The sequence below is a fragment of the Protopterus annectens genome, chromosome 3.part1, assembly GCF_019279795.1.
Source record: "Protopterus annectens isolate FY-2018-M chromosome 3.part1, PAN1.0, whole genome shotgun sequence".
In the NCBI taxonomy this organism is placed as follows: domain Eukaryota; kingdom Metazoa; phylum Chordata; order Ceratodontiformes; family Protopteridae; genus Protopterus; species Protopterus annectens.
The window spans coordinates 1,842,769,208-1,842,796,867 of NC_056732.1; the positions used below are offsets into that span (position 1 = coordinate 1,842,769,208).

The 27,660-nt window shown below is 41.1% G+C and overlaps 1 protein-coding gene across 1 annotated transcript in view; it reads left to right on the forward strand.

Moving 5' to 3' along the window:
• Nucleotides 1-7,135: 7,135 nt before the first annotated feature.
• Nucleotides 7,136-27,660, forward strand: part of LOC122797908 (zinc finger protein 271-like) — a 274,927-nt gene continuing 254,402 nt past the window's right edge. Inside the window, exon 1 of the mRNA XM_044066426.1 lies at nt 7,136-7,283. Within this exon, the coding sequence (XP_043922361.1) occupies nt 7,136-7,283 (148 nt within the window). The remainder of the gene's footprint in view (nt 7,284-27,660) is intronic.

Here is a 27,660-nt window from a genome sequence, read left to right on the forward strand (position 1 = left end):
TGGATGTGAATCCCTTCATGATCAGGTGGGCAATGTAGAAGGTCTTTCTAACCACTTTAGCAATGTGAGTGTCAAAAGAAAGGCCACTGTCAACCTGGGTCCCCAGGTCCCTGATAACCTCTTCTGTGCTTAGTGGATTGCCACCTATATGGTAGCTTGGGGTTACCTTGTTTTTCCCGAAGGGTATGACTATACAAATTTTTTGGCGTTTAACTTCAGGCCATGGCTCTGGCACCAGCTATCTGTTTCCGTGAGTCCCTTCTGAAGGATATCCGTGTCCGATGCACTTTCCACTATGGCGCCCAGTTTGCAGTCATCTGCAAACTTTGTCAGCCAAAGTCCTCCCATGTTGGCCTGTACTTCTGAGAAGTAGATGCCAAACAATAGGGGCCAAGGACCGAGCCCTGTGGGACACCACTTGTGACCGGCTTGGAGTCTGACACAGCGCCAGCAACTCTAACCCTGTGGGTTCTGTCCTTAAGCCAGTTTGCAACCCATCTTGTGACATATGGGTTTACATTTAAGCTGGTAAGTTTTTCTACAATACCCGAGTGGGGTATTGTGTCGAAAGCCTTTGCAAGGTCAAGGTAGGCTGTATGGACTGCCTTTCCTCATCAATGGCCTTGGTGACTATTTCAAGAAGTCGACCAAGTTCAAAAGGCATGATCTTCCCTTGACAAAGCCAAACTGGGTCGGGTCCAATGTCTGCAAGTCCCCTATATCTTTGTTTATGAGCTCCATTATAATCCTCTCCATAGCTTTGCAGACTAGACTTGTTAAGCTTATGGGGCGGTAATTACCAGGGTCCATAGAGGCGCCACCTTTGTGGAGTGGGACCACAGTTGCCGACGCCACTCCTTGGGCACGTATCCTGTGGTAAGGCTGAGATTAAACAGCTGCCTTATGTGCGGGTTTAATTCCTCATTTAGCTCGTGTAGCACACAGCCGGGACACCATCCGTCCCATTGATGCTGTGTTTTTAGCTTTAGAGAGAGCAGCTTTCACCTGCGCATTTGAGATGTCCGGGAGGCTACACTCGGCTGGGATAGTTATCTCCTTTAGGGGAGGGTGAAGTTTGCACTGAACCTGTCTGCCAGTATGTTGGCAATGTCTGTGGGTTCAGTGATTTTTGTATCATTTTGGACTAATTCTGAGCATATCTGTGAGTTTCCACCCAGGTTCCTAACATAGCTGAAAAAGGCCTTATGATTGTCCTTTGAATCCATGGCAATTTTTCTCTCAAAATTGGCCTTAGTTGATTTTATGAGTGCTCGTATTTTTTACTAATAATGATCAGGGGTGACTTCCCTTTTATGGATTTTGTTCTATCATGTAATAGCTTTCTCCTCTTATTGTAAAGTTTGTTAATGGCTGGGGTCCACCAGACTGGACGTTTGCCCTTTGTGGAAAGAGTCTTGGTTTTATTTGGGATTGCCTGATCCATGCAGTCCTGGAGGTGTTCATAGAAGGCATTTGTAAGGGCTTCCGCAGCTTGGGTTGTGGTTTCCTCTGACTCAGGGGCCTTGAAGGATACCACACCAGTCTTGAATAGTGTGAAGTTTGCTTTAGGGAAGTTCTTCACTATGGTTTTTTTTGTTTGGGGTGGGGGCGGGATGTGGATTTCCAGTGAGATTAGTTTATGATCAGATCTCACCAATGAGGGATATACTTCCGGTGTGGAGCATTTTGTCCCCATGTTTGTGACAATGAGATCTAGTATATTTTCTCCTCTCGTGGGAACAGTGACTAGCTGTTCCATGGCATTTGAATTTATGAACTCCAGGAACCGTTGGGCTAGAAAGTTAGGGCTTGAGTAATGTTCCCAGTCTATATTCGGGTAGTTGAAGTCACCCAATATGATGGTGTTTGGAGATACATTTATACCCTCCAGTGTCTTCAGGAAGGCTGTGTGGGGTTCCTGAGTTTGAGAGGGTGGCCTGTAGCATGCTACAATTTGTAGAGCAGTTTTGCCTATGGTTAGTTGCACCTGGATGGTTTCGAAGCTTCATGCGTTACCACCAACCTGGAGGTGTGAGTATCCTTTATGAATATGGATACACCCTCCTTTTGTGGAGTGGTCCGGGTTTTGGGGCCAGAACGCATGATATGAGGTAAAACCTAATAGTGCCGGGTGCTCTCAGGAGCCTTGAACCAGGTTTCAGTTACAGCACAGACATCGATGTTCTCCATACTGAGAAGGGCCTTGAGTGCGTGCATTTTGAGATTTAGACTTCTGGCATTGAGCAGCATTACCCTCAATTTCTTCCCATTTTTGTTTTCTAGGGTGGTAGGTTTAGAATTTGAGCCTTGCCTAAAAAGGCACTATGGGGTGGCAAGAGCCTTAGCCAATATCCGGAATCCCAGGGGTGACAGGTGCAAGCCGTCCCTTGCGAAGCAGCGTGGCTTGTCAAGCATGTCATCCAGGCAGACAGACACTGGATCCCCTATGAATGACACCAGACATTAAGCCAATTGTTAAAGCTGATCATCTTGTCTCTATATTGTGGCATCATTCTTGGTGAAGGAAGGATACTGCTCAGGGTTAGGGTCATACCTGCCTGGGCTACATAATCAGAGAGCTCCTCTATGTCTCTTTTCATGTAGTCCAGGGAGGTACGTCTCAGGTCGTTCACACCAGCATGGACAATGACTGTGTCATATTTGTACTTGCCGTGGAGTGACCCGAGTGCTTGTGTTATGTGGCGGATTCTAGCGCCCGATAGGCAGCTTACTGTGACCCTCTCCTTGTTCAGCCTGGTGAGTGGGACGTCAATGTGTCTGACTATGGAGTCACCTATGACAAGTATGTTTGGTGTTGTATTTGGCCTTAAGGGCTGTGACTGCTTTGCACACTGCTTTTGTGGTTTATGTGTTGCTTGTGGGGTGTCTTGAGGTAGCAGTTGTTTGGGTGTCTGCTTTGGAGGCCTCTGCTGTTTAGGTAAATTTTTACTCAGAGCCTCCAGTATGTCTTTGTGTGTTTATGTGTTTGATTCAGTGGAGTGGTAGCATTATGTGAGGCTGGTTTTGTGGTGTGTGTAGTTGCCTTCTCCTCCTGTCTGGTCTTGCCAGTCCTGAGTTGAGAGAGCTCAGCCTCCAGTTTGGCTAAATAGCTGCATCTCTCAAGTATTTGTGTTATGTGGGAGGAGGAGAGGGTTGTCTGTGTACATGAGGCAGTTATAACATTGCCTCAAGATTCCCAGATTCACCAGCTGGACCGGAGAGGAGATTGACAACTGACCTTTGGACATGCTAGAATAATATTGGGAAATCCTTAATTGAAAACAAGGGCCAGTGGGGAGTGAGGGTGTAGTGCTTTTAATTTTTAGTGCTGACTTATATAATTGCTTTAGTGAGCAAGTGCCAGGTAACTTGAGTGCAATGTGTTACAAGTAACTAAATGCAAAAGCGACAAACAGTAACTTTCTTTCAAGTGAAACAAGCAAATAAGTACAGTAAGCAATGCAGATATCACTAGTGATCCACAGAAGCACTGATAAGTTGTATTAGGTGGAATTAGCTTCCAGGAAATAACAAGCAAACAAACAACAAGCATATAAACAAAGCTAGATTCAGTAGGCCTGGATCTAGTCTATGCTAGAGCAAACAAGGTGAACCAATTTCAGTAAGATACAGTTCAAATATTCAGGCACTATAAACCTTTAACCAGAAAATTCCCAGCTCAGAAGGGCAGAGTCCAGCCTCTTCTCCCACAAGAGTGCAGACCACGAACCTTCTTAATGTAAAATAACTGGCCTGAAGCCCAAGTGCCTAAACCAGAACTAATACACTTGGACACTGGGCTCTCAATCAGCAGTTCCCAACTTAGAAGGATGAAAGCTACCTGTCCTGCCACCACAGTGCTTGCCACAAACCTTCCTAATGTAAAACAACTGGTCTGAAGCCCAAGTGCTTAATCCAAAAGACTTGAATGATAGCTACACTTTAATCAAGTTACAACCAAGCAGTAATAAATACCATTGAATACTTTAGAGAATGTCTGGATTAGTGCTCAAGTTACACAAACAAAGCTAGATCCAGCAGGCCTGAATCCAGTCTATGCCACAGCAAACAAGGCGCACCAACTTCAGTAAGAAACAGTTCAGATATGCATGCACTATAAGCCTTTAACCAGAAATTCCCAGCCCAGAATTGGTTGGTGGTTGACATAGGGAATTATTTCCAGTAACGCCATTACCAGTAACCACCCCTTTTGCATGCACCCTTCACGTAATGGAGCAGAAATGGATGGTGAATGCAGTTTAAACCAAACTGCAACTGTAGAAGACCGAGTGAAATGTAAGGAACACAGTAAGACTCTATTTTCCTATTTATAAGCAACTAATGCTGACCAAAAGAAGCTCATGGCGGGAATACCTAGATAATGATGTCAAGACATCTAGACTGTCATACCAACTTCTCAACCTTCTATTCTATTATGCAAGTGGTGAGGCATTCAAAATGTAAAGTCCATGACTTTATTAATTAAGATATTACTTGTCGCCACTGTTTTAGAAGGTAGCGAGATTTTCTGTCTACCTTTCAGATCACTACCTTATAAATACCTTGTAAATATTGGATTATAGGCTCATAGGCAGGTAATATAACCATATAATAGCAACAATTTAATACTTTTGGAACTTGGCTGATATGTAGCTGTACTGCTAAGATCAGAAATGACGCTTTTGTATACCCAACCACTTTCCTGCTGTTAAAGCCTGTCTGAAAAGCACACTACTGAACTTTGTATTCAATTCATACAGATGCAGCCCTGCCTGTTTTTTTGTCTAAATATCACTAAAACAACTTTGTCAGTGACTATAACTGCTATGCGTATGAATAAACTACTTGGAGACAAGTCTATTAACAGGTTATTTATTTATTTATTTAACATTTGTTGACCAGGAAAGTCCGACTAGGTTTCACAGAGCCTGTTTTCAGCAGAGGCCCGGGGAGAAATGCTCCAGATGCATGTCTTTGGAATGTGGGAGGAAATCGGAGTACCCGGAGGAAACCCACACGAACACAGGGAGAACATGCAAACTCCACACAGAAGACACCCCAGCCGAGAATCGAACCGGAGAACCTCTTGCTGTGAGGCGACAACGTTAACGCTGCACCAATGCGCCGCACGGGTATTGGAAATCCTTGGATTGAGCTGTAAATTTGTTGTCAGCAATAATATGCCAAACGCATCTTAAATAATGCTTTTTTCTTACATTACTTGTTGAACTTTCTGATGATGTTATTGGTTTGTAAAGTTTGTAGCACTGGAAACTGAATTCTCCTTTCTACCTGTTTTTATATACAGTTGATGTTTAGTACACAAATTTTAGTCCTAGGTTAAACTGTGTGATTATAGATGACAAGATCTAAATGCACCTTTCTAGTTGTTACTAACCAAGAGCTCGATTATGCTCTTTAAATATATCTGAGCTGTAAAACTGGTTACAATACATAACTTAAATCAAACACACAAATAATGAACCATACATGGTGATAGTAAAGGGAAGCAAGTGGAAATGTGGTGTTTGAATATGGGCAAACCTATCTTGGATAGCATTAAGGATGCATATTAGTTCAAAATGTATTCAAAAATCCAAATATTTAATACTGTCAAAATTCAAAAGTTATACTCCTATATTAATAAAAAGGAGTCTTAATACTGATTCATCCAATAACCTTACATCTCCAAACTCTTCTAGTTAGGGGCATTGAGTGGATAGGCACAGGTTGACATTTGGAAGGGTTAGATGCTACTAAGTCAAGCTATGAACATGAAACCAATAGAGGGTAAAAGACCTGTGAAATTAATTATAACAAATTCTTCATAACATATTCACTAATTTTTAAAAATGCATCAGAATACATAAAATGTGGACAATAAATTCATGGAATGTGAGAGGATTGCAAGATCGGAAAAGAAGAAATTACTAATGCAGTTAATATACAAGTCAAAGACTAATATCATTTTCATACGAGAAACTCGTATGATAGAAGGAGACTGGAAGGGGGATGCAGAAAAAAGTGGATAAAAGCAGTCATTGAATCCAGAGATAGCTCAAATTCCAAGGGAGTTGCTATCATAGTTAAATCATTTGAAGACCCTATTTCTAAATTTAAATCTGACACTAACGGTAGGTGTAGTTACTTTACAACATCAAACCCTAACATACCAAAACCAATTCTATTCTTAAATGTATATGGCCCATGTTGGAAACAACAAGAATTTATATATCATATCTATAATCTACTCAGCCAATTCCCAGACCACCTTTTTATAATAGGGGGAAACTGGAACACAGTAATAGGCCCTTCTGTTGATCGCTCAAACAAATCAACCCGCACAACCTCCAAGCGTCACTCGCACTAACCGACCTTATCTCAGATTTCATCCTCATTGACCCCATATCCTTTGGAGAAGACTTGGGGCAACTCCTATACATATTACTCTAAGTGTCATAACTCTTGGCCTCGGCTAGATTTCTTTCTAATTTCTGAAGAATTTGTAAGAGAGAAACTAAAATACACTGGTGATCCCAGATAACTATCTGATCATTCTAAAATTGTGTTAAATATTAATTGGGCAGACAAATTGTCATCAGCTAATCATAGCAGATGCAATTGGTCCCTAAATAGCAACATGTTCTCTTAAGGCTGAAGTTGTCAAAGAAATTTTGAAAATTCTAACCGAATTAGATAACCTTAATGTCGACAGTCCCTCTGGATATACAATGGGCGGCATGTAAGGCAACAATTAAAGGCCAACAATTTTAACAATTAAATTATTCTGAAATCCTCCTACTTCAAAAAAAAATGAAGAAGGAAAAGGAGACTCAACTAATTAATGAACTTAAAAACTTAGAAAGGAAACTTCAGGTAGCTCATTGCTCGGAATTAGAGAAGCAACTAAGCAAAACGCAAAAAGATCTTTTTGAATTACACCAGCAAAACTACTCATTACAAGAGCTAAAGTATATAGCGGAGTATTCAGAAGAGACACAAGTCCCATCCAGAACCCTTGCACGAATAATAGACAATAAACAAAAAGCCCCTCGGATAACCCTTCTACAATACCAGGATAAGATATACAAAACTGACTGAAATATTCCATACATTATATGCAGAAATGTATAGTATGAATGTTCAACAAATCAGTAGCGATGAAATTGAAATATTCTTAAAAAATCTTGACTTCCTTAAAATCAGCACTAACCGAGCAAATCTTCTAGCAGCCCCGCTCAAACAACAAGACATAATTGAGGTCATTAAGAACCTAAAACCAGGTAAGGCACCAGGTCCAGATGGATACACTTTAGAATTTTATAAGGCATTTAATATGAGACTCTCTTCTATACTTCTAAAGGTTTTTAACTACATTAGAACTAATGGGATATCAGATATACATATGAACAGCTCCAAAACAATACTGATCCCAAAAAATAATATTGACAGAGCTAATCCCAATAATTATAGACTGATTGCCTTGATGAATGTGGATATTAAAATTCTAGCGTCCCTCCTTGCAGAAAGACTGAAGAAGACAATGCCATCAATCATCTCTCCCGAACAATCTGGATTTATGGCCAATAGGCATACATGGGACAACACTTTAACCTTAGATTCTATGATTCAACTTAATAGTACGGACAGAAATCCTAGATATACCTTAGTCTTAGATGCTTGCCAAGCATTTGCTAGAGTTAGCTGGAACTTTTTGTTCGCATCCCTATCCCACTTGGATATCCCAAAAGTCTTAATCAACCTGATAGAAACCTTATATTAATAAATCTCACACATACCTATATATTAATAAAATCATATCAAGCCCCATCAAAATAAAAAATGGAACAAGGCAAGGATGCCCTCTCTCGCCAGTCTTATTTAACCTCTATATAAAACCTCTATTTTTACACATCTCTCAAAAACTTTCCATACAATCCCCAGAATTTTAAACTTCAAAATAATACTAACAGCATTTGCAGATGACCTAAACATCTTCTTTGAATGCCGAAATACAGTGTAAAAGGAAAAACTTCAAAGATCAATACACATTAGGTTCACGTAAGGCACCCTTTATTACTTGCAGCAAGGAGACAAAGCATGTAGGTACAAGGTTTGTCTAACTTTCTGGTGATCAGTATATTATTCTTATACAGTTCTCTTCATGTCACATAAAAAATGTTACTAATCTACTGCTGACGTAGTTGGACACAGCTTTCTGTATGTTACACAGAAAATGTTACCAGGCTTATTGCTGACATGGTCAGATTATTGCTGTCTTGCAAAAACATTTGAGAAAAACAACCTGGCCTTGGGATTATTTTAGCCCACCTTGTCTCTTCAATTCTTCCATTGTACAATTCTAATACATGCTATACATTTTGTCTAGATTCAAGGTACATTTCTAGCTTTGGTGCAAGTAGTGCTGACTATAGTTTAAGCTTTCAAACATCTATTGTTTTCTTTATCAAGACTTCTAGCAGCTGCACATTTTCTCATGGCATAAGCAGAAATAGAATGTCTCTTATTAAGTTTCCAATAGCTGCACGTATTTTCATTGCATAAGCAGAATAAAGTGTCTTTTATTAAGTTTCTAATAGCTGTGTAGATTCATGCAGTATGAACAGAATAAATGTATTAACCCTTTTAAGCCTTTAATGTACTAAGCAGGCACATTGCTATTATGCATTTTCCTAACATTTCCCCCCTTTTAATACTTTTATTCTACTTTCAAAACAAGCATAAACAGTTTTTTCTTCCCTTAACCTCTTCTTACTCAGGATTTGCAGTTAAGAGAGTCATCTAGTTTAAACCCATGAAAGCATTTTCAGTTTTTCAGTAACTCTTTGAGTTCAGCATCTTGGTATAAGGTTTCCGAAACTGAAATGTCTACAAAATTTTTGATTAGTCCTTTTATGCAGGGGATGCAGCAGCACCCACACACCATCAGTAGAGCTATCCCTACACAGATGGCAATCAGAATGTTCATCAGGATACTGCCCCACCCCCCCAAACAATTTCTGGAAAAAGTCCGCCAATGGATTTGGTCCTGGTTTGGTCATGGCCGACACCTGCTGGATTACCTCAAGATGGTTGTCTATCTCATGTTTGTGGTCAGGAATATACGGACAGCAGTCCTCCTGGATTAAAGCGCACATACCTCCTCTCGCCGCTAGGGTGAAGTCAAGAGCCATGCGATTTTGAAGTACCACTGTTGTCATGGCAGTCAGTTCATCGGTTACCAGTTCTAGGGAAGAAAAGGTTGCATTACTCATTATTTTGAGAAGCTTAGACAATTTTCTCAGTTCCCAGATTGATTTTGTTGCTCCATATGCTGGTAATATGCCTGCCCACGATATGACAGTATCAGTCAGATCCATGTGTGATAGTCCTTTGTTATTTCCAGGGCCTAAGTCATGATGGTATTTTCAGGGTGCATTGATTTGTCCCACTGGATTGACAGGCTTCTTGATTTCTCAGACATTCCGAATCTTCCCTTGAGGTAAAACTTGTCGTGTGTCGTATGGCCGGAACCAGGTATCCCAAAAAACAACTGCCGGACCAATTCTCAGGTAGCCATTTATATGCTTTTTTTATAAAGTAACAATCTTCCACTTTAGTAGTAACTTTACTTTACCCTTGCTCTGCATGAAACATTTTTCTGTCGATTATAGACAGTTGTTTGTAGAGACCAGCATTAAGTTTTACTACTTTAATTGTCATATGCATCAGTTCAACAAATGAATCATAGCTCGTGTTGCAATAGAATTTGATGTTATTGGATTTAGTGTAGCATCTATAGGGAACAGTTACAATGCAATAGCTCCAACCCACCTTGACTGTATCATTCTTATAAAAACACACAGTTCCTTTCTGTTGAATAGACAAGTGCAATGCTACCTTATCTTTTGATGTGACATCTGATGTTTCATGAATTAAGTTTTCCCAGGTCTTGTTAGCCCCTAGGGGAACTGCAGTTAACAGTAGCCCCCCATATGCTGTTGGTAAAGCTGTGCAAATCCAGCAATTCGAAACATTGAAGGTTTCAGCATACACATATTTAATTGCCTGGTAAGTATTAAAGTTTGGGTGCAACTCTGCACGCTTATTTAGTTCTACTTGCATGGCTGAGAAAAGAAATGGCCACAATAAAAAGATTATTGTCACCAGTACAGTCAACAGGATGGTCATGTAATATTTTTGTGGAAATGGTTGTTCTGCATTTCCGTTTTCTCCGGTTCTTCCAAGTAGGTGTATTTGGATCTTACTGGATTCCATCATCTTATTTTGGACACGTGATCTTACTCTCTGCCCTAATAGGACCTTCAGCACTGATGGTTTCTTCACTGGGTTTGAGACGGATCAGTCCTATTGATCTGACCCCCCTTTGTAGCCAGACTTTGTGCTTAGGGTCCTGATGGAGAGGTAAAATCTTTGTCCAATTCAAAGTTCTTTACCGGCTTGCAGTGCGTCAGGTGTATCCATGAAGCTCATTCTGCTATTTTGACTGCAGTAGGTGTCGAAAGAAGCACCTGGTAGGGACCTTCCCACCTTGGTGATGCCCAGTTCTTTCGCTTTACGATTTTAATCCATACCCAGTCTCCTGGCGTCACTGCCACTTCCGATGTTTCGGTTTGTTTTTTATCTAAAACAGAATTTGACTGCAACAGATGTTTAGAACTCAACAACTTTTTCATATATTCAGCTAGTGTAAAATCGGCTTCCTGGTCTGATGACATGAGAAGTTTCCACTGGGGTGTATAATAAGCTCTACCAAACAGTTTTTCAAAAGGAGTCAATCCTTTTGCTATAGGGACAGTTCTCATGGTCAACAGTGCCAGGGGTAAACAGTGCAACCAAGTTTTTCCTGTCTCCGCTATTAATTTCCTCAATTTGCTTTTTAATATACCATTATGCCTTTCAACCAGCCCTGCAGACTGTGGATGTTATGCACAATGATTTTTTAAAGAAATACCAAAATGCTTACTTAACTGCTGTATGGTTTGATTTACAAAATGTGTACCATTGTCACTGTAGATTATTTCCAGAATGCCAAACCTAGGAATAATTTCCTTGACAAGTACTTTTGCCACTGTAGCTGCATCTGGATTTTTGGTTGGAAAGGCTTCCACCCACCTGGAAAACATATCTACAATGACAAGACAATACTTTTTATTTTCACATTTGTTCAATTCTGTGAAATCCGTACAGATAGTGTGAAACGGATATGGTGGTGTGGGGAAACTCCCTTGCTTGGGATATGGTGATGTGGGGAAACTCCCTTGCTTGGGCTTTATCGCCCCCTGTGCATGATGTTTGTTACAAAGTAGTTTGTAAATCCATACGTTGTGAACACTTGGTTCACCAGCTGTACCATCCCCCCTGTTGAGACATGGCATTGCCCATGGCTCAACAATGCTGCATAGCGAAACAAATTAGAGGGTAGTATCGGTTTTCTTTCTTTAGAGATGTACAGCCCTTTTTCGAGGATTGCTCCTCATTTTATCCATCGCTGTTTTTCAGCTTGCGTAGTGAGTGTCTGCACTGTTTTTAACATGTCTACATCTAAGGTTTCAGATGGTTGCAGTTCCTTATTTAAAAGAAATACTTCTGTGGCCGCTTGTTTTGCAGCTGTATCAGCTCTCACATTACCTTTCGAAATCCTATCCTGTTTCTTGGTGTGAGCTGTACATTTGCAAATGGCCACTTTCTGAGGTAACTGAATAGATTCTAAAAGATCTAAAATAAACTGTGCATGATTTATATGTTTGCCAGTAGGTGTTATCATTCCCCGGTTTTTCCACTGTTGTGCAAACACATGTACAGTGGAAAAAGCGTACTGGCTGTCAGTAAAGATGTTTACACATTTACCCTTTGCTAGGGTACATGCCTGTGTCAGGGCAATCAATTTTGCTGTCTGTGCAGATAAATAGTGTGGTAAAGATTTTGCTTCTACAATCTCAGTATCAGAGACTACTGCATATCCTACTAGGTTTTTTCCTGCAGGACCCCTTTTGCACGAGCCATCCACGTAATATGTCACCTCTGCATTGTCCAAGGGGACGTCCGTGAGATCTTTTCTTGGGAGAGTTTTTTGCTCAATTACCTGCAGGCAGCAGTGGGGTGTGCCATCTGCAGGGGTTGGGAACAGCGTAGAAGGGTTCAAAGTTGTACATCGTTCAATTGTCATATGAGGTTGGCTCAACAATATAGTCATGCAGGAAAGATGCCTAGCAGGTGAGAGATATGCCACTTTTTCTTGCAGTAAAATGATCGCGACTGCATGGGGCACTCTCAAAGTGAGAGGGTGGAACAAGACTACTGAGGCTGAAGCCTGCACTGCCATTGCAGCTGCAACTACTGCTTGTACACAGTGGGGTAAGGATCGTGCCACTGGGTCCAGTTGTGATGAATAGTAAGTGATGGGGTGTAGCTTATCCCCATGCTGTTGTGTTAATACTGATGTCATGTAACCCTGCTTGCAATCTACAGTCTGGAAAAAACGTTTGATAGTTTGGCAATCCCAGAACTAGTGAGGACGCTATTAACTGCTTTAGTTTACAAAAGGCAGACTCTGCCTCTGGTGTCCATTGTCACAAATCCTGCGCTGCCATAGGTGTCTTATATATAAGGTCAGTTAAGGGTGCTGATTCCAAAGCATAGTTTGGAATCCAGCTTCGGCAAAAATTAGTTGTACCCATAAAGGACATCATTTCCTTCTTGGTAGTGGGGTTTTGGTGCTTGTAAAATTGCTACTTTTCTGTCCTCATCTAACATTCTACCTTCCTTGGATATTACATATCCTAGGTATTTAACCTGTTTTTTCCAGAGATGCAGTTTGTCTTTGTTTACCTTATGTCCCTCAGCAGCTAAAAATCGTAGAAGTGCTATGGTATCTTCCTTACAATCCTGCTGGGTGGGGGCCGCCAGCAGAATATCATCAACATAAAGTAAAACCTGGCTACCTCTTGGTGGGGTGAATCCCATCAAGTTGCTTGCTATTTCTTGTGAGAATATCATTGGACTTTCACAATATCCCTATGGTAGGCATGTATATGTATATCTTTTTCCCTGAAATGTAAATGCAAACCAATACTGGCTATCAGGGTGTATTTGTATCGAAAAGAATGTGTTGCTAATGTCTACCACAGCAAAATACTTTTTTTGAGGTTTTAAGTCATTCAACAGGGTGTGTGGATCTGGCACTATGGGTGCCCTTGGTATTACTGCGTCATTTACAGCTTGAAAATCCTGGACTATACGCCATTCTTCATTGACTTTTTTAACTGGAAATAAGGGTGTGTTACATGGTGAATCGGGAGATTCTATTAGTATCCCTCCTTTAAGTAAGGATGCTATAATAGGCTTTATCCCTGCCTCTGCATCTTTTCTTAAGGGATACTGTCTTTTTTGTGGTCTGAATGCTGATTTTGGCATGATGGTGACTGGCCCCGCTGTATGAATGAGTCTTACATCTGATTTCCCTATTGACCAGAGAGTCTCTAGTATACCTCGCAAGGCGTTTTCTTCCTCCTTTAATAGGAGTGTCCATCAGCTGTCTTTGCTAGATTGTAAGTGCACAGCTGGGTTGGTCTGAGTTATCCAATTCAATTTTTGTACTTGTACCCCCTGTCCTGACAGTTCTAGTTCTGTCTGTTTCTCCCATCTTGTGGCTTTTTCTCCTAGGTCTGCCCATTTTATATTTTTGTTTTTAGTTAAACTAACGTGGTAATCAATTAGATTTATAAAGTATTTGAAAACCTTGTATAACCAACATTGTACTACATCTCATATGTGATTTTGGTATGTTTCTATGGTGTTATGCAAGTTAATAAAAAGTAATTTATAAAAAAAAAAAAAAAAAAAGAATCAGAGGGGCTACACCCAGCTTGACACAGTGTGTCACGTGTAGTGCATGACAGAAGAATGCCAAAGAAGCTGAAATGTAAGGTTTACAAGACAATGGTGTGACCAGTGTTGTTGTATGGTACAGAAACCTGGGCAGTGAAGGCAGAGCAGATAAAGAAGCTAGAGGTGATGGAAATGAAGTGTCTGAGACAGGTGGTATGATGCATTCTGTTGCACAGTTTAAGAAATGTGGATATCTGAGCATAAGTCAAAGTAGCTCCAATTACAGAAAATAAAACAGAGAACAGATTATGGTGGCTCGAGCACACATGCAGAAAAGCAGAAGACAATCTGGTAAAGATGATTTGGGACAGATAAGAAGGCAAGAGGAAATGAGGGGGTCCAGCAAAGAGATGGACAGATTATGTGAGGGAAGACCAGTGACAGGCCGATATGAGTGTCTAAGAAGGTAATGGCTAAGGCTCTTGCCACCCTATAGTGTCTTTTTTAAGCAGTATTTCAAAGACCAAATTACCACTGTAACAGCTATAAATAAATGCAGTCGGGTGGTCATTCTGCTCAATGCTAGAAGTCTAAATCTCACGATGCACTCGCTCGAAGCACTCCTCAAAATGGAGAACATTGGCATTTGTGCTGTAATGGAAACCTGGTATAAAGTGGCAGAAGGCACTACCAGACTATAACTCATTCCACACCTTTCGACCCCGAAACATGGACTAAAGCTGCAAAGGCAGTGGTGTCTCCATATTCATAAAGGATATGTCCTCCTCCAGACTAGTAGCCCAGCATAACACATCTGAGCTACTTCAGATACAACTAACATGGGTAAGTCGGCGATCCAGGTCATAGCCTGCTGTAGGTCCTCAACCATGTCCCTAGACTCTCATTGCATGATCCTAAGCACCCTGGAGTCTATCAAGGTCCAAACCAACACTCTCATACTGGGAGACTTCAACTACCCCTCCATCAACTAGGAAAACTACTCCAGCACCAATACACTGGCCCAACGCTTCCTGGAATTCATCAATTCCAATGCTCTGGACCTGCTCATTCTGACCACCACTAGAGGAAGCAACATCCTTGACCTGGTTATTACTAACATGGGCAACTGTTGCTCTACACCAGTAGTCAATCCCTGCCTGGTCAAGTCCGGCTAATCACCATGGAAATCCACATCTCACCCACACACCCCCGCAAAGTGATTTTGGGCTCCTAAAAACAGAGGTGGCTAACTTCATGGCACCCATGCCAATGGAAAACAGCTGCATGACTGGCAAATCATACACCAATGTACTGTATGAACATGTACATAAATGCATGGAACTAGCCATACCCAACGGAACCAAGATGCTCTCTTCCAAAAACAGGAAGCCAATCTGGCGGTCTCCTGACATTAATAAACTCTACAATAGAAGGAAGAAACTGTTGCAGAAAAAGGTGAAGTCCCAAGACTGGAAAAACTCCCTTATTAGCCTCACCAAAAAGTTTAGATCCTTCACCAAATCCTCTAAAGCCAGCTATGAAGGCAGAATTGCTGCAGACACAAAACAATCACGAATTCTTCTATAGTTGTATCAAGAACCCCTACGGCAATACCCAGATTTGCTCTGATTTTCCTGCACAATGGTGCCTTCTATACTGAGCCAACATTGCCGACAGATTCAGTGCCAACTTTACCACTCTCTCCCTTCCCCCAAGGACCAATCCTAATACTGGAAGAATGCCAGGCGCTCGGCATTACTGCAGCACTGGTTAAAGCTGCATTGCCCCCAGGCCAAGAATACAGATTCCATGGGAGCCGATAATACTACAAAGTGAACTGGCACCATATCTTTGTGCCCTTTTCTGTCACCGCCTCACCTCAGGCTTTGTCCCTACCGAATGGCGCACTACTACAGTCATCCCTCTTCATAAATAGGGAGCGACTACAGACACGGGAAATTGTCTCTCCATTAGGCTGACGAGTCTGATGTGTAAAGCTATGGAGCGCATCATCATGGACCTGAAACTCCGGTCCCCACGCAATTTGGCTTTGTGAAAGGGAGATCATGTCTGTTCAACCAGGTTGACTTCTTTGAGTCAGTCACCATGGCTATGGGTGAAGGTAAGGCAGTGCATACAGACTACCTCGAACTGGTCAAGGCCTTTGATACCATTTCTCACTCGGGAATTATTGATAAACTCACCAAACTAGGCATCAACCCCTATATCCCTAGGTGGGTTGTAAATTGGCTCACAGATAGAACACACAGTGTGAAAGTAGCAGACTCCAAGTCAAACTGAAGACCAGTCATGAGTGGAGTCCCCCAGGTATCAGTCCTGGGTCCTCTCCTGTTCAGCATCTACTTCTCAGAAGTCCAGGCCAACACAAAGGGACTCTGGCTAACCATGTTTGCAGACGACTGCAAACGGAGAGCCATTATTATCTCCAAGTGATGCAGACATCCTACAGAAAGTCCTCACTGAGACGAATGACCAGTGTCAAAACCATGGCCTTAAGCTTAACACCAAAAAATGCGTCATCATCCCCTTTGGTAAAATCTCAGTTCCCACTAATTACCCCATCGATGGAGCTCACTGACCACTGAAGGCGTTGTAAGAGGTTTGGGGATGCAGGTTGACAGCAGCCTCTCCTTCGACCACGACATTGCCACTTCGGTCAGAAAGTCCTTCTGTGTGGCACATCTCATTATCAAAGATTTTGCATCTAGGAAGAAAGAGGTCATCATCTCTCTCTACTCTTCCATCATTAGACCAATCATAGAGTATAATGCCCCATTTGGCATGTACCTCACTTAGACACATGCAACAACTGGAGAGGCCACAGAAGTACCTCACAAAGAGGATCCTAGGCATTAAACACATGTCCTACATGGACAGACTTAAGACTCCAGCTATTCTCTGTGTCATATCTCCTACTTAGAGGCGGTCTCTGACTTACAAAGCCATGTCTGACACCGCTCTGTTAGAAATGCTACATCTAAAGAAATCCCAATCTCTCCGCACCACACACTCCAGAGACCTCAACCTCATTACCACAATCAACAGAACATGCTGGAGGAACAGATTCTTCACCCAGAGACTGCCCATGCTCTAGAATAGAATTCCCTTACATGTCAAGCAGAGCACCTCGCTGTCCCTCTTTAAGAGAAATCATGATGAGTGGATGGTTAGTAGAAAGTTCACCCTGGGGATCACTTCACTACTTGATAGAGGCACTGGGAACTAATGTTGGGTGGCACGATGCCAGGGCACTTCTGTGAGCTAGGCTTGTAAAAGTTCCAGGGGCTTTAGCCTAGTACACACCTGTAAATCTATAGTGTTCAGACCTCACTGTTTGCAGTATGCCAACAATACAACACTGTTTTGCAAAAACAAGTCATTTGCTCAAGCTAAACATCTAAATGGTCAGTGGCACAATGATACCGCATTTGCCTTTGATAATGGAAAAACAGAGGGCTGTGATTTCTGTTCCCACTACATGAAACTGGATTACTGACACTGCACTGCAACATTAGGGGGCTGCTGCAGACCTGAACATGTCACCCTTCACATGAGATGTTAAACAAGGTCCAGTTGTTTGAAATGATGGTAGCTCAGCTTGATGTAAAATAATCCAATGCACTGATTGAAAAGACTAGGGAAATTTTCTGATGCCCTGGCCAAATTTCTCCTAGCAGCATACATACCACATTATTTTTGTCTTTTAAAAAAGACCACTAGCTTAATAGGACTAACCTGGTCTACAAAGGATACAACTAAATAAAGGGTTTCTACAAATCTTAATTCTGTTTAAAAAAATGTTCTCTTTCTCTGAACTCTCTAACAAAATTAAAACAGTCCTGTTGTGCAGTAGCTATTTTTCACCTTGTATCAGTTTGATTTCACTAAATCTTGTGAATTTCTAATTCTATGATTGCAATGGACCCCATTCCTAAGTTGGGGTATAATTAAAGTTTATGAAATTAGTATTATTTCAATCTATGATGTTAGCCAAAAGTTCTCTTTGAATCACCCACAATGTGCCCAGAAATGACCTCTGCAATTCATATGGAGTTACAAGTGTTAGTAACATATCTAAATACAAATGTAGATCATACCTTCCAACCTGTTAGTGCAATAAACTGGACAAAACCAGACATAGTGGGGGGGTATAAACTGGACAAAGCCAGACATAGTGGGGGAGTATAAAGGCCTATTAATAGGGACACATTTTAAATAATGCTCTTATAAACTTAGACCTTGCTAGAATAACAGGATTTGTGTTAGCATGCATTTTCCGAAGGATTTGAAGTCTGAAAGTCAAATGCATGTCTTTGTTTAGTGAGTTTAATTTTTGGATCATCCCAGTGATTTGTCAAAAATGCAACTTTATAAGGAACAGACCAAAAGTATGAAGGAAAAATCGGGACATCCTGTAAAAATCTGTACAGTTGATAGGTATGGTGTAGATTCTTTTTTAGACCTATTGCTCCTACTAGTCTTGCAATAGTCTGAGCATCTTTTTTTCCACACTGCTCTTGTTGATTCCTGCAAATCTTGCTGTTTAATGATTTTGTGTCTCTTTGTATGTGAGACACTGTAACTCCTAAAATGTAGCAGTTTCAATGATCAGTATTACCTTTTATCTTTTTTTTCACAGTCTACTGTATCTGGTTTTCTTGCATCTATTTTTTTGAACTGTGGGTAATGGATGATCCCATGTGATGTACACTTTTCATTCTCTATAATGCTTTATGTTCCATATTTCCAGTGCTTCTCATCTACTTCTATATTGTAGTGTTTGCACAGTCCCCAATGCAACAGTCTTATTTATTTTATTTTACATTTGTTTACTGGCAAAGACCGACTGGGCAGGTACCCATTTTCAGCAGAGGCCTGGAGAAAAATCCCCTACACAGAACAAAACTTACAATACAATAACATACATGACACAAGTTTGCAATACATATATACAGAAATTAGTAGATGCAGCTACAGATGCATTTCATAACATGTAAAATACAACAAACTCTTAGCCTAGAGGGCTTCTGTGTATTTATAAGTGTTGGTCACATATCTTTGAATTTATTACTGCTCAATATCTGAGTTGTTTGGCTTCTGCTACATACCTACAATTAACTGCATTACTAGCTGAGTTGAGTACAAACTTGCAGTGTTAAAGATTGTACTGCATTTTATTTTTTGTCTAATTGTTTCATTGACTGTTGTGGTCTGTCTCTCTCTGCAGTTATTTATTTTTCTACTTAATTGTTTCATAGAATACTGTTGTCCTTCTCTCTCTGCAGTTAGTTTCCCACTCTGTTCTTGTTGTGGTATTAATTTTGGTGGCTTTGAAATTGCCCACCCATCCTGTAAATTTGTGTTGGAACACTCCTTCTAGGTCTCTCTCATTTGCTCACTCAACCGAGTACAGTGAAATCATATTTTGACTTCAGACACTCCTACCAGTCCCATCTGTTCAGCTCTATCCCAGCTCTCTCCCAGTCTGGTGTCACTAGCTCATTCTACCTAATACAGAGAGAACATTTGTGAAGGGCAAGCAACTTAGGTCCTTAATTTTGAATTCTCTTCTGTTTCTCCTTTCTCCCTTTCTACTTTACAAAAAAAAAATTCTAAGCTTGTTTCCTGCCTTTCCTATAACTAGTCTAGTCCAGATACAGATTTGCTGTAACCAGGACTGTTTGTAAGCTTCTGAGCCATCAAAGCCTTTCTGTGCTGGAGGGAAGCCTTCTAGCTTATCTACAACAAGAGTGGTTTCTGGTTCAGAAATTGTAGTTTATTGGCGGTTTGGGCAGTTTTTCCATCTCTTTCAACTTTCTGGTTTAAAAGCCTGTGTTTGCCCTTGTTTCCCACCTTTCCTGTAACTAGTCTAGTCCAGATACAGATTTGCTGTATCCAGGACTGTTTGTAAGCTTCTGAGCCCCCCCCCCCCAAGCCTTTCTGTGTTGGAGAGAAGCCTTCTAGCTTATCAGTGGGAGTGGTAAGCACTAGGTAGCCTATCTACCACAAGATCCAGGTACAGATTCTTAGTTTTAGCACTTGAATTTGCTTATTTGTGCTCAGCACGTGTTCAGAACTTGTTGTAAGCACTAAGTAAGCTACAAATTACTACAACACTTAACCTTCCTCATTACCTAGAGGAAAACAGTTTTTGTACTTGCTTTCCTCACTTGCTTAGAGAGAAAAACAGCTCTTATACTCACTTCCTCACTTGTCTAGAGGAAAATATTTTTTTATTCAGCCATGTCCAAGGATCAGCTCCCAGTGTTCTCTCCTGTCTATCTGATGAATCTGGGCATCGTGGGACAATGTAGCAAGTGTCTGATGTACACAGACCACCCTCTCCTCCTATCACCCGGCACCGCAACCTGTGAGAGATGGACTTATCTAGTCAAACTGGAGGTGTAAAGCTCTCTCCAGCCAAGACTGAACTTGACAGTCTAGAAGAGAAGGTAAACGCTTGCACCACACTCATCAAATTGTCTCACTAAACCTACACCACCAAAATTTACACACAGAAGCACAAAAACATTCACGGAGGCTCTCTGTAATAATCTGCTCAAGCAACAGAGACCTCCAAAGCGGAAACACCCCCCCCAACACAACCCAAATGTGACATAGCCCACAGACTCAGTATGCCAATAGATCACAGCCCATAAGGCAAAACAACATACCCAACACACTAGTCATAGATGACTCTATAGTCAGGCACACTGATGTCCCACTCACCAGGCTAAGCAAGGAGAAAGTTAGTCAGCTGCCTGTTGGCTGCCAGGATCCACCACATAACCCACACACTCAGGTCACTCCACAACAAGTAAAAATATGCCTCTGTCATTGTTCATGTTGGTGTGAACGACCTGAGACATACCTCCCTGGACTACATGAAAAGAGACATGGAAGAGCTCTCCGATCTTGTAGCCCAGGCAGGTATGACCCTAGCCTTGAGTAGCATCCTGCCATTGCCCAGAATGATGCTGCAGTTGTTGTTTGTCTTTCGGCTTTTTCCCAGTAAGGGGTCGCCACAGCGGAACTCCGGTCCGTTAATGATTGGCAGTAGACTGTTACAAAACGCCGAAGTGCCAGCTCGCCGCCCAACCTTCAATGAAGGCACGCCCATTTACGCACGCATGTCTTTCGAATGCTACCCAACCGCGGGGAGGACATGCAAGACTCCACACAGAAGGCACTCCCAAGCCAAGCCTGACTTCAACAATTGGCTAAGCTTCTGGTGTCATTCTAAGGGGATCCAGTATCTGTCTGCCTGGGATGACCTGGTCAACAGACCATGATGCTTTACCAGAGATGGCCTGCAGCTGTCGCTCCTGGGAGTCTGGATACTGGCTAGGGCTCTTGCCGCCCCTATAGTGCCTTTTTTAGGCAAGGTTCAAATGGCAAATTCACCACCATAAATCTATAGCTATGTCAAGAACAGGCAAGCAAAAACTGAGGGTAATGCTACTGAATGTCAGAAGTCTAAATCTCAAAATGCACTCACTCGAGGCACTCCTTTACATGGAGAACATCAATATCTGTGCAGTGACTGAGACCTGGTTTAAGGCTCTAGAGAGCACCCCTGCATTGCCAGGCTATAACTCATACCACACTTTATGGCCATCTAACCTGGACCAGAACAACAAAGACAGAGGTCCATTCATATTCATTAAGGATATCCACACCTCCAGGATAGTTGCGCAGCATAATGCATCCGAGGTTATCCAAGTGCAACTAACTCTGGGCAAAACTGCAATCCAAATTGTAGATCGCTACGGATCCCCCACCATGCGCCAGGATTCCCACTTGTCTTTTCTTGATATACTGGAAAATATTAGGGTTCAACCAAACACCCTAATAGTGAGCGATTTCAACTACCCCACCATTAACTGGGAAAACTACTCCTGCACCAACTCCTTCGCTCAATGCTTTCTGGAATTTGTAAATTCCAGTGCCCTGGATCAACTTATCCACACCCCTCCAGGAGCAACAATATCCTAAACCTAGTTATTACCAACATGAGTCCTCGTGGGACAGATTCAACCATAAGCTAATCACCCTAGATATCCGCATCCTGCCCCCAACCACCATTAAGGAAACCATGGTAAAAAAATTTCTCCAAAGCCAACTTCATGCTTCTTAAGACAGAAGTGGTGAACTTCATGGCACCCATGCAAATGGACAGTACAGTTACGACTGCTGAATCCTACACAAATGCACTCTATAAGCACTTACACAAATGCATGGATCGTGCTATCCCCAACAGAACCAAGGCGCTATCCTCCAAAAAAAAAAAGGAATCCAATCTGGTGGTCCCCTGCCATAAACAAACTCTACAACAGAAGGAAGAAACTGTTGCAAAAGAGAGTAAAATTCCATGAGTGGAGGAGCTCCCTGGTCTGCCTCAGTAAGAAGCTCAGATCCCTTATAAGATCCTCCAAAGCTAGCTACGAAAACAAAATTGCCACTGATTCTAAGGGCAACCACAAAGCATTCTATAGCTATGTCAAGAATCTCAATGGCAACACCCAGATCTGCTCTGAGTTACAGCACAACGGAACGAAAATTACAGAACCAACTGATATTGCCAACATCCTGACAGATAGGTTCAGTTCTAACTTTACCCCCCTCTCACAACCTAAAGGGCCCATATCTATACATGAAGAATGCAGAGTCTCTGTAACTACATCTGCACAGGTAAAAGCTGCACTCTCTAAAACCAAAAACACAGCATCCATGGGATCGGACAACATCCCAGGCTGCGTTTTACACAAACTTCAGGATGAACTGGCTCCCCAACTAAGCACCATGTTCAATCATGGTCTCACATCAGGCTTTGGGCAGCAACAGTTATCCCACTCCAAAAAGGGGGAGCCACCACTGATCCTGGGAACTATCACCCTATTAGCCTGATGAGCCTGGTCTGCAAGGCCATGGAATGTATCATCATGGAACTCATAAACAAAGACATTGGTAACATCCAAACTCTGGACTCACCCATTTCTGGTTTGTGAAAGGCAAATCATGCCTTCTGAACCTGATAGACTTCTTTGAGGCAGTCACCAAAGCTGTAGACGAGGGTACGGTGGTTCACACAGCCTATCTTGATCTCGCCAAGGCTTTCGACACCATCCCCCATTCTGGAATTATAGCTAAACTCACTAAACTAGGTATAAATCCCGGTGTCACAAGATGGGTTGCCAACTGGCTCACTGACAGAACCCACACTGTAAAAGTTGCGGACTCCAAATTTGACGTCAAACCAGTGACAAGTGGAGTACCACAGGGTTCAGTCCTGGGACCTCTCCTGTTTGGTATCTACTTCTCTGAAGTACAGGCGAACACAGAAGGCCTCTGGCTAATGAAGTTTGCAGATGACTGCAGACTAGGAGTCATATTCAAGTCTCCAAATGATGTGGACATCCTTCAAAAGGGCCTCACTGAGACAGATGCCTAGTGTCAGAGGCATGTCCTCAAGCTGAATACCAAAAAGTGCATTGTCATCCCCTTTGGTAAAAACTCTGTACCCATGAACTACCACATAGACGGTAGTCTACATAACGCAGAATGTATGATAAGAGACCTTGGGACCCAGGTGGACAGGAGTCTCTCCTTTGATAATCACATCACCACAATAGTCAGGAAATCCTTCTATGTGGCACAACTCATCACAAAAGGGTTCTCATCCAGGAAAAAAGAGGTTATTGTTCCCCTCTACTTGGCACTCATTAGACCCATTAAAAGAGTACAATGCCCCTTTTGGAATGTACCTCACAAGACATCTGCTGCAGCTGGAAAGGCCACAGAAGTACCTCACAAAAAGAATTACTGGCTCAAACAGGTGCCCTACACTGACCGTCTCAAAAAACTCCAGCTTTACTCTGTAGCATATTGCCTACTCTGAGATCTCTGCCTAGCATATAAAGCTATGTCAAACCCAGAGCTGTTGGACATGCTACACCTGAAGAAATCCCAAACCCTCCAAGCTACATGCTCTAGGGACCTAAACCTTGTCACCACAATAAATAGGACGTGGTGGAGAGAGAGATTCTTGTCCCAGAGACTTCCCATGCTCTGTAATAAGCTACCCATCTAGGTCAAGCAAAGTTCCTCATTTAGTCTCTTCACTTTCTTGGGTGGCATAAGCCAGGGAACCTTGTTGGCTAGGCTTACTTAGGCCCTTGGGCCAATAGCCTAGTACCTACCTATGAATATATAAGACTTACTGATACAACATTTCAAATAAAGTACAGTGTTTAAAACCCAGGGAACATTTCAATTTGACGCATTTCTAAGTTGTAATTATACTAATGCACACTGATTCGAGTTAGCACTAATGGTGTGACCTCCTGGTATTTCTGTTAGTTATTTGAGACAGAGTAGAGTGAAAAGAGGGGAAGTTGTTAGCCTGAGCTGTACATGGGCATAACCATATGGTAGCTAGGTGATTTTTGAGAAGTTTTTTTAAAAAATGCTGTGATTAGGAGTGTTTTTAATGTCGGGAGGAAGGGCATTTCAGGATTTTGCAACGTATGAGGAATAAAAGGAACTCATTATTGTCCCTGTTAGTGTACAAGACCTCTGCCATGAATGTATTACACCCAGCAATAAGGTGTGCCTGTTTCCAGTTCTTTTTTTTTGCAGAACCCACATTTGTCTGCTTGTCCCACATATCAAATTGACTTTGTAAACCAGCATGTATGTAGTCTACTATGCTGGGCCGCCAATATTAACCTTTGATTTAAATTCACCTCTCTTTAATCATACCTGCATCAGGTAGTAATTAAAATGAGGCTGTTCCTGGAGGTCTCTGTACTTGCCGCTATATTTATAGTATTCTTTTCATTTTGGAACATTAATGTGCTGTCTGATTTTTTCTATATCTGTTTTGATTTCCATTTCCGCTTGACACTGGAATTCTTTTACTAAACTAAGTAGAGATGTCATCTTACACTTCCTCTCCTTGTGTTTTAAAACTGTCAGTGGATCTGGTGAGGTCAGCAGATATGTATGCAGTCTCATCACTGCAGATCTATGTAATCAACGTCTAGGAGTCCCATACCTCCTTCAGACTGTGGAAGATATAATCCTGGAATACATTTATTGTATACATCATATGAAAAGCGTGAAGCATTTTTCTTATTTTTATGTTCAACTGATGCCATACCTTTTGGGAGCAATCAGATGTGTAAGTTAGTATAAGAAGAGCAAATTGGTTTATAGCTTGGATTTAATTCCCAGATGTCAAGACTGTTTTCAGTGTTAGGTCTTCTGAAACATTCCTTACTAAGTTTTATTCACATTTGTGCATGTTTTATTGTCAATCATTCATTCTCAGATATTTATACACTTCTACCTGCTCAAGTTCCTTTAAATTGCATTCCTGACCCAAATTGACATTTTCTCTGTACTGCAACATTTCTGCTTTTGAGTGATACTTTTGCACATTTATCAAGACCAGATGTAATTCCATCATCTGAGAAATTTTAACCACTTCCAATTGTGATTTCAACTCCATCTACTGAACTATACTTTTTTGTTGATGACTTAAAACTGTAGCCTTTAAGGAAGGTTGTTTTCTGGGTTGTAACCAAAACATAATCTGTTAAGTAAATAGCTTAATGGCTTAAGGGCAAGACATGTCTTTTTTTTTTCTACCTGTGCTGATACCTCTAGTTTATTATTTGCAATAATATACAATAGATCCTGTCGTGTTTTAATACGGAGTGTTGCTAATATACAATAGATCCTGTTGTGTTTTAATACTGAGTGTTGCTAATATACAATAGATCCTGTTGTGTTTTAATACTGAGTGTTGATTTTACCGGGTCTGTATTATAAGAGCAAAACTTCAGGTAGTCGAATACCTAAAGCTCGATCTGTAAATATCGAAGCTGAAAACCGCGAATGGCCACTTCTGCAAATTTTTCATCAGAGAAAAATTTGCATGGCCGTTAGATGGAATTTGCCCTTCTGTCCAATGTAGAGCGATCTCAAAGTTGGTATATTTAGTTAGGGGGAGTGTGAGGCGAAGCCCCCCACTAGATTTGGGTTTAAAAGTTTATTTTTTTTTATATGGCCAAGCAAATTCTTTCCCTGTGTGGAAGTGGCCATTTGTGGTTTTTAACTTTCGATATTTACAGATCGATCTTTAGGTATTCGACTATCTGAAGTTTTGATCTTGTAATATAGACCCGCTTTTACCACATCTGTCTTTTTTAACATTTTTTTTGTTGATCTGCTCCCTCCTAAAGATTCTTCTAACAGTGGCACTTCTTGTCTTAATTGCTTTATATTTTTCTCTATTTAATGCTTTCATGATGACATTTTACTTTTTCTTTTATTGCTGTTTTTTTTTTTTGGTAAGACTTTATCATGTATTGATTTAGCTGCCCAGTAATATATACTGTTATCTTCTGCTATATTACATTTTTTTTAAATAGTGTTGATTATTGTGTTCATCTGTTTTATCAGATTTTTAACATTTTATGTCTTATTTACTTCATACAATCTGTTTCCTTCATCAGTCTTAATCTGTCTATCCATCTGTATTAAATCAAGCAACCCTTCCCTTAGATAATTTTCTTTTAAAATGAGAGCACATTCGTTGCTCTCTGTTTCTTGAGGACATTCTACAGAAAGTTCCAGAACATCATCTTGCGACATATTTTCTCTTCAGTCACATCCTGCATCATCTGCTGCTCCTTCAGATGTGAAATCATTGGCCTATCACTTCACAGCATTGCCTGCATCAGAGTTGCCACTATTTCCTGCTCCTTCCCTTGCTGTGCAACTCCAACTAAACTTATTTTTTTAACAAGAACATCTGTCTATGACAGTCTTACATTTATATAGAAGAAAACAAACCACATATACATATGTTTAGTTTTTCTATGTAATTTTCTCCAAATATTTTCTAAAAATGGCATTTCCAGTCATTTTAGCTCTGTTACTATATTCACTACTTTAGTACAGTTGGTTTAGACTCTGACATTCATTTTCTAGTAATTGCTTTTTTTGCAGCCACCATAATTAGACTCTGCAAGGTCTTACTATGCATAGCCAATTCCAATTCTGTATCATAGCTCAAAAACTAATTTCCTTAGTTATACCAGTTTGCTCACCTAGTATTTCTGATAGAGTAGTCTGCAGGGATTTGGTAAGTCTGCCAACTCATTACACTTCCAGAAATGTGTTCCCTATTACCTCTTTCTTCCCCATCACAACTCCAACATTTGCTGTCTACCTGAGGAAAAAAATCCATGGAATCTTGGGGTATAAAAATACCTGTGTAAACACTTCCAAGCAAAGATCCCAAATCTTCTAGATTTTGTTGCATATTTGCGAGGCATACATATATATCCGCATTGTTTCTTTGCATATTTTTTATCCAAACTTTCTTCCCAATCCTTTCTAACCTCCTCTGATTGATTGATATAGTTGTCATGCATTATTTTATATGGTCTACTAATTATCACCTTTTAACAGCAGCTTCTGCTCTGGATTCTACTATAAACTCTACCCGTGCTGGTCTTTTACTTAGGAACCCCCTATTTCTTTTCCGTTGCCTATATTCTGATATCAGTCCTTGAAAGGGAAGGCATTCTCTAGCCTGCAGTTCAAATAAATTCTTGGCCTCTTCCCATTGTAGTACCTTTCCCTCTCTTAATTATTTGCTGCCAATACCATGGTTCCTTTGCCAGTTTTGTCCAGTAAATTCCAGCCCCTCTTGTCTGTTGTCTGTATCTCTAATTGCAGTTGTCCCTGACAGAAATGCTGGCTTATTTCTTAGAA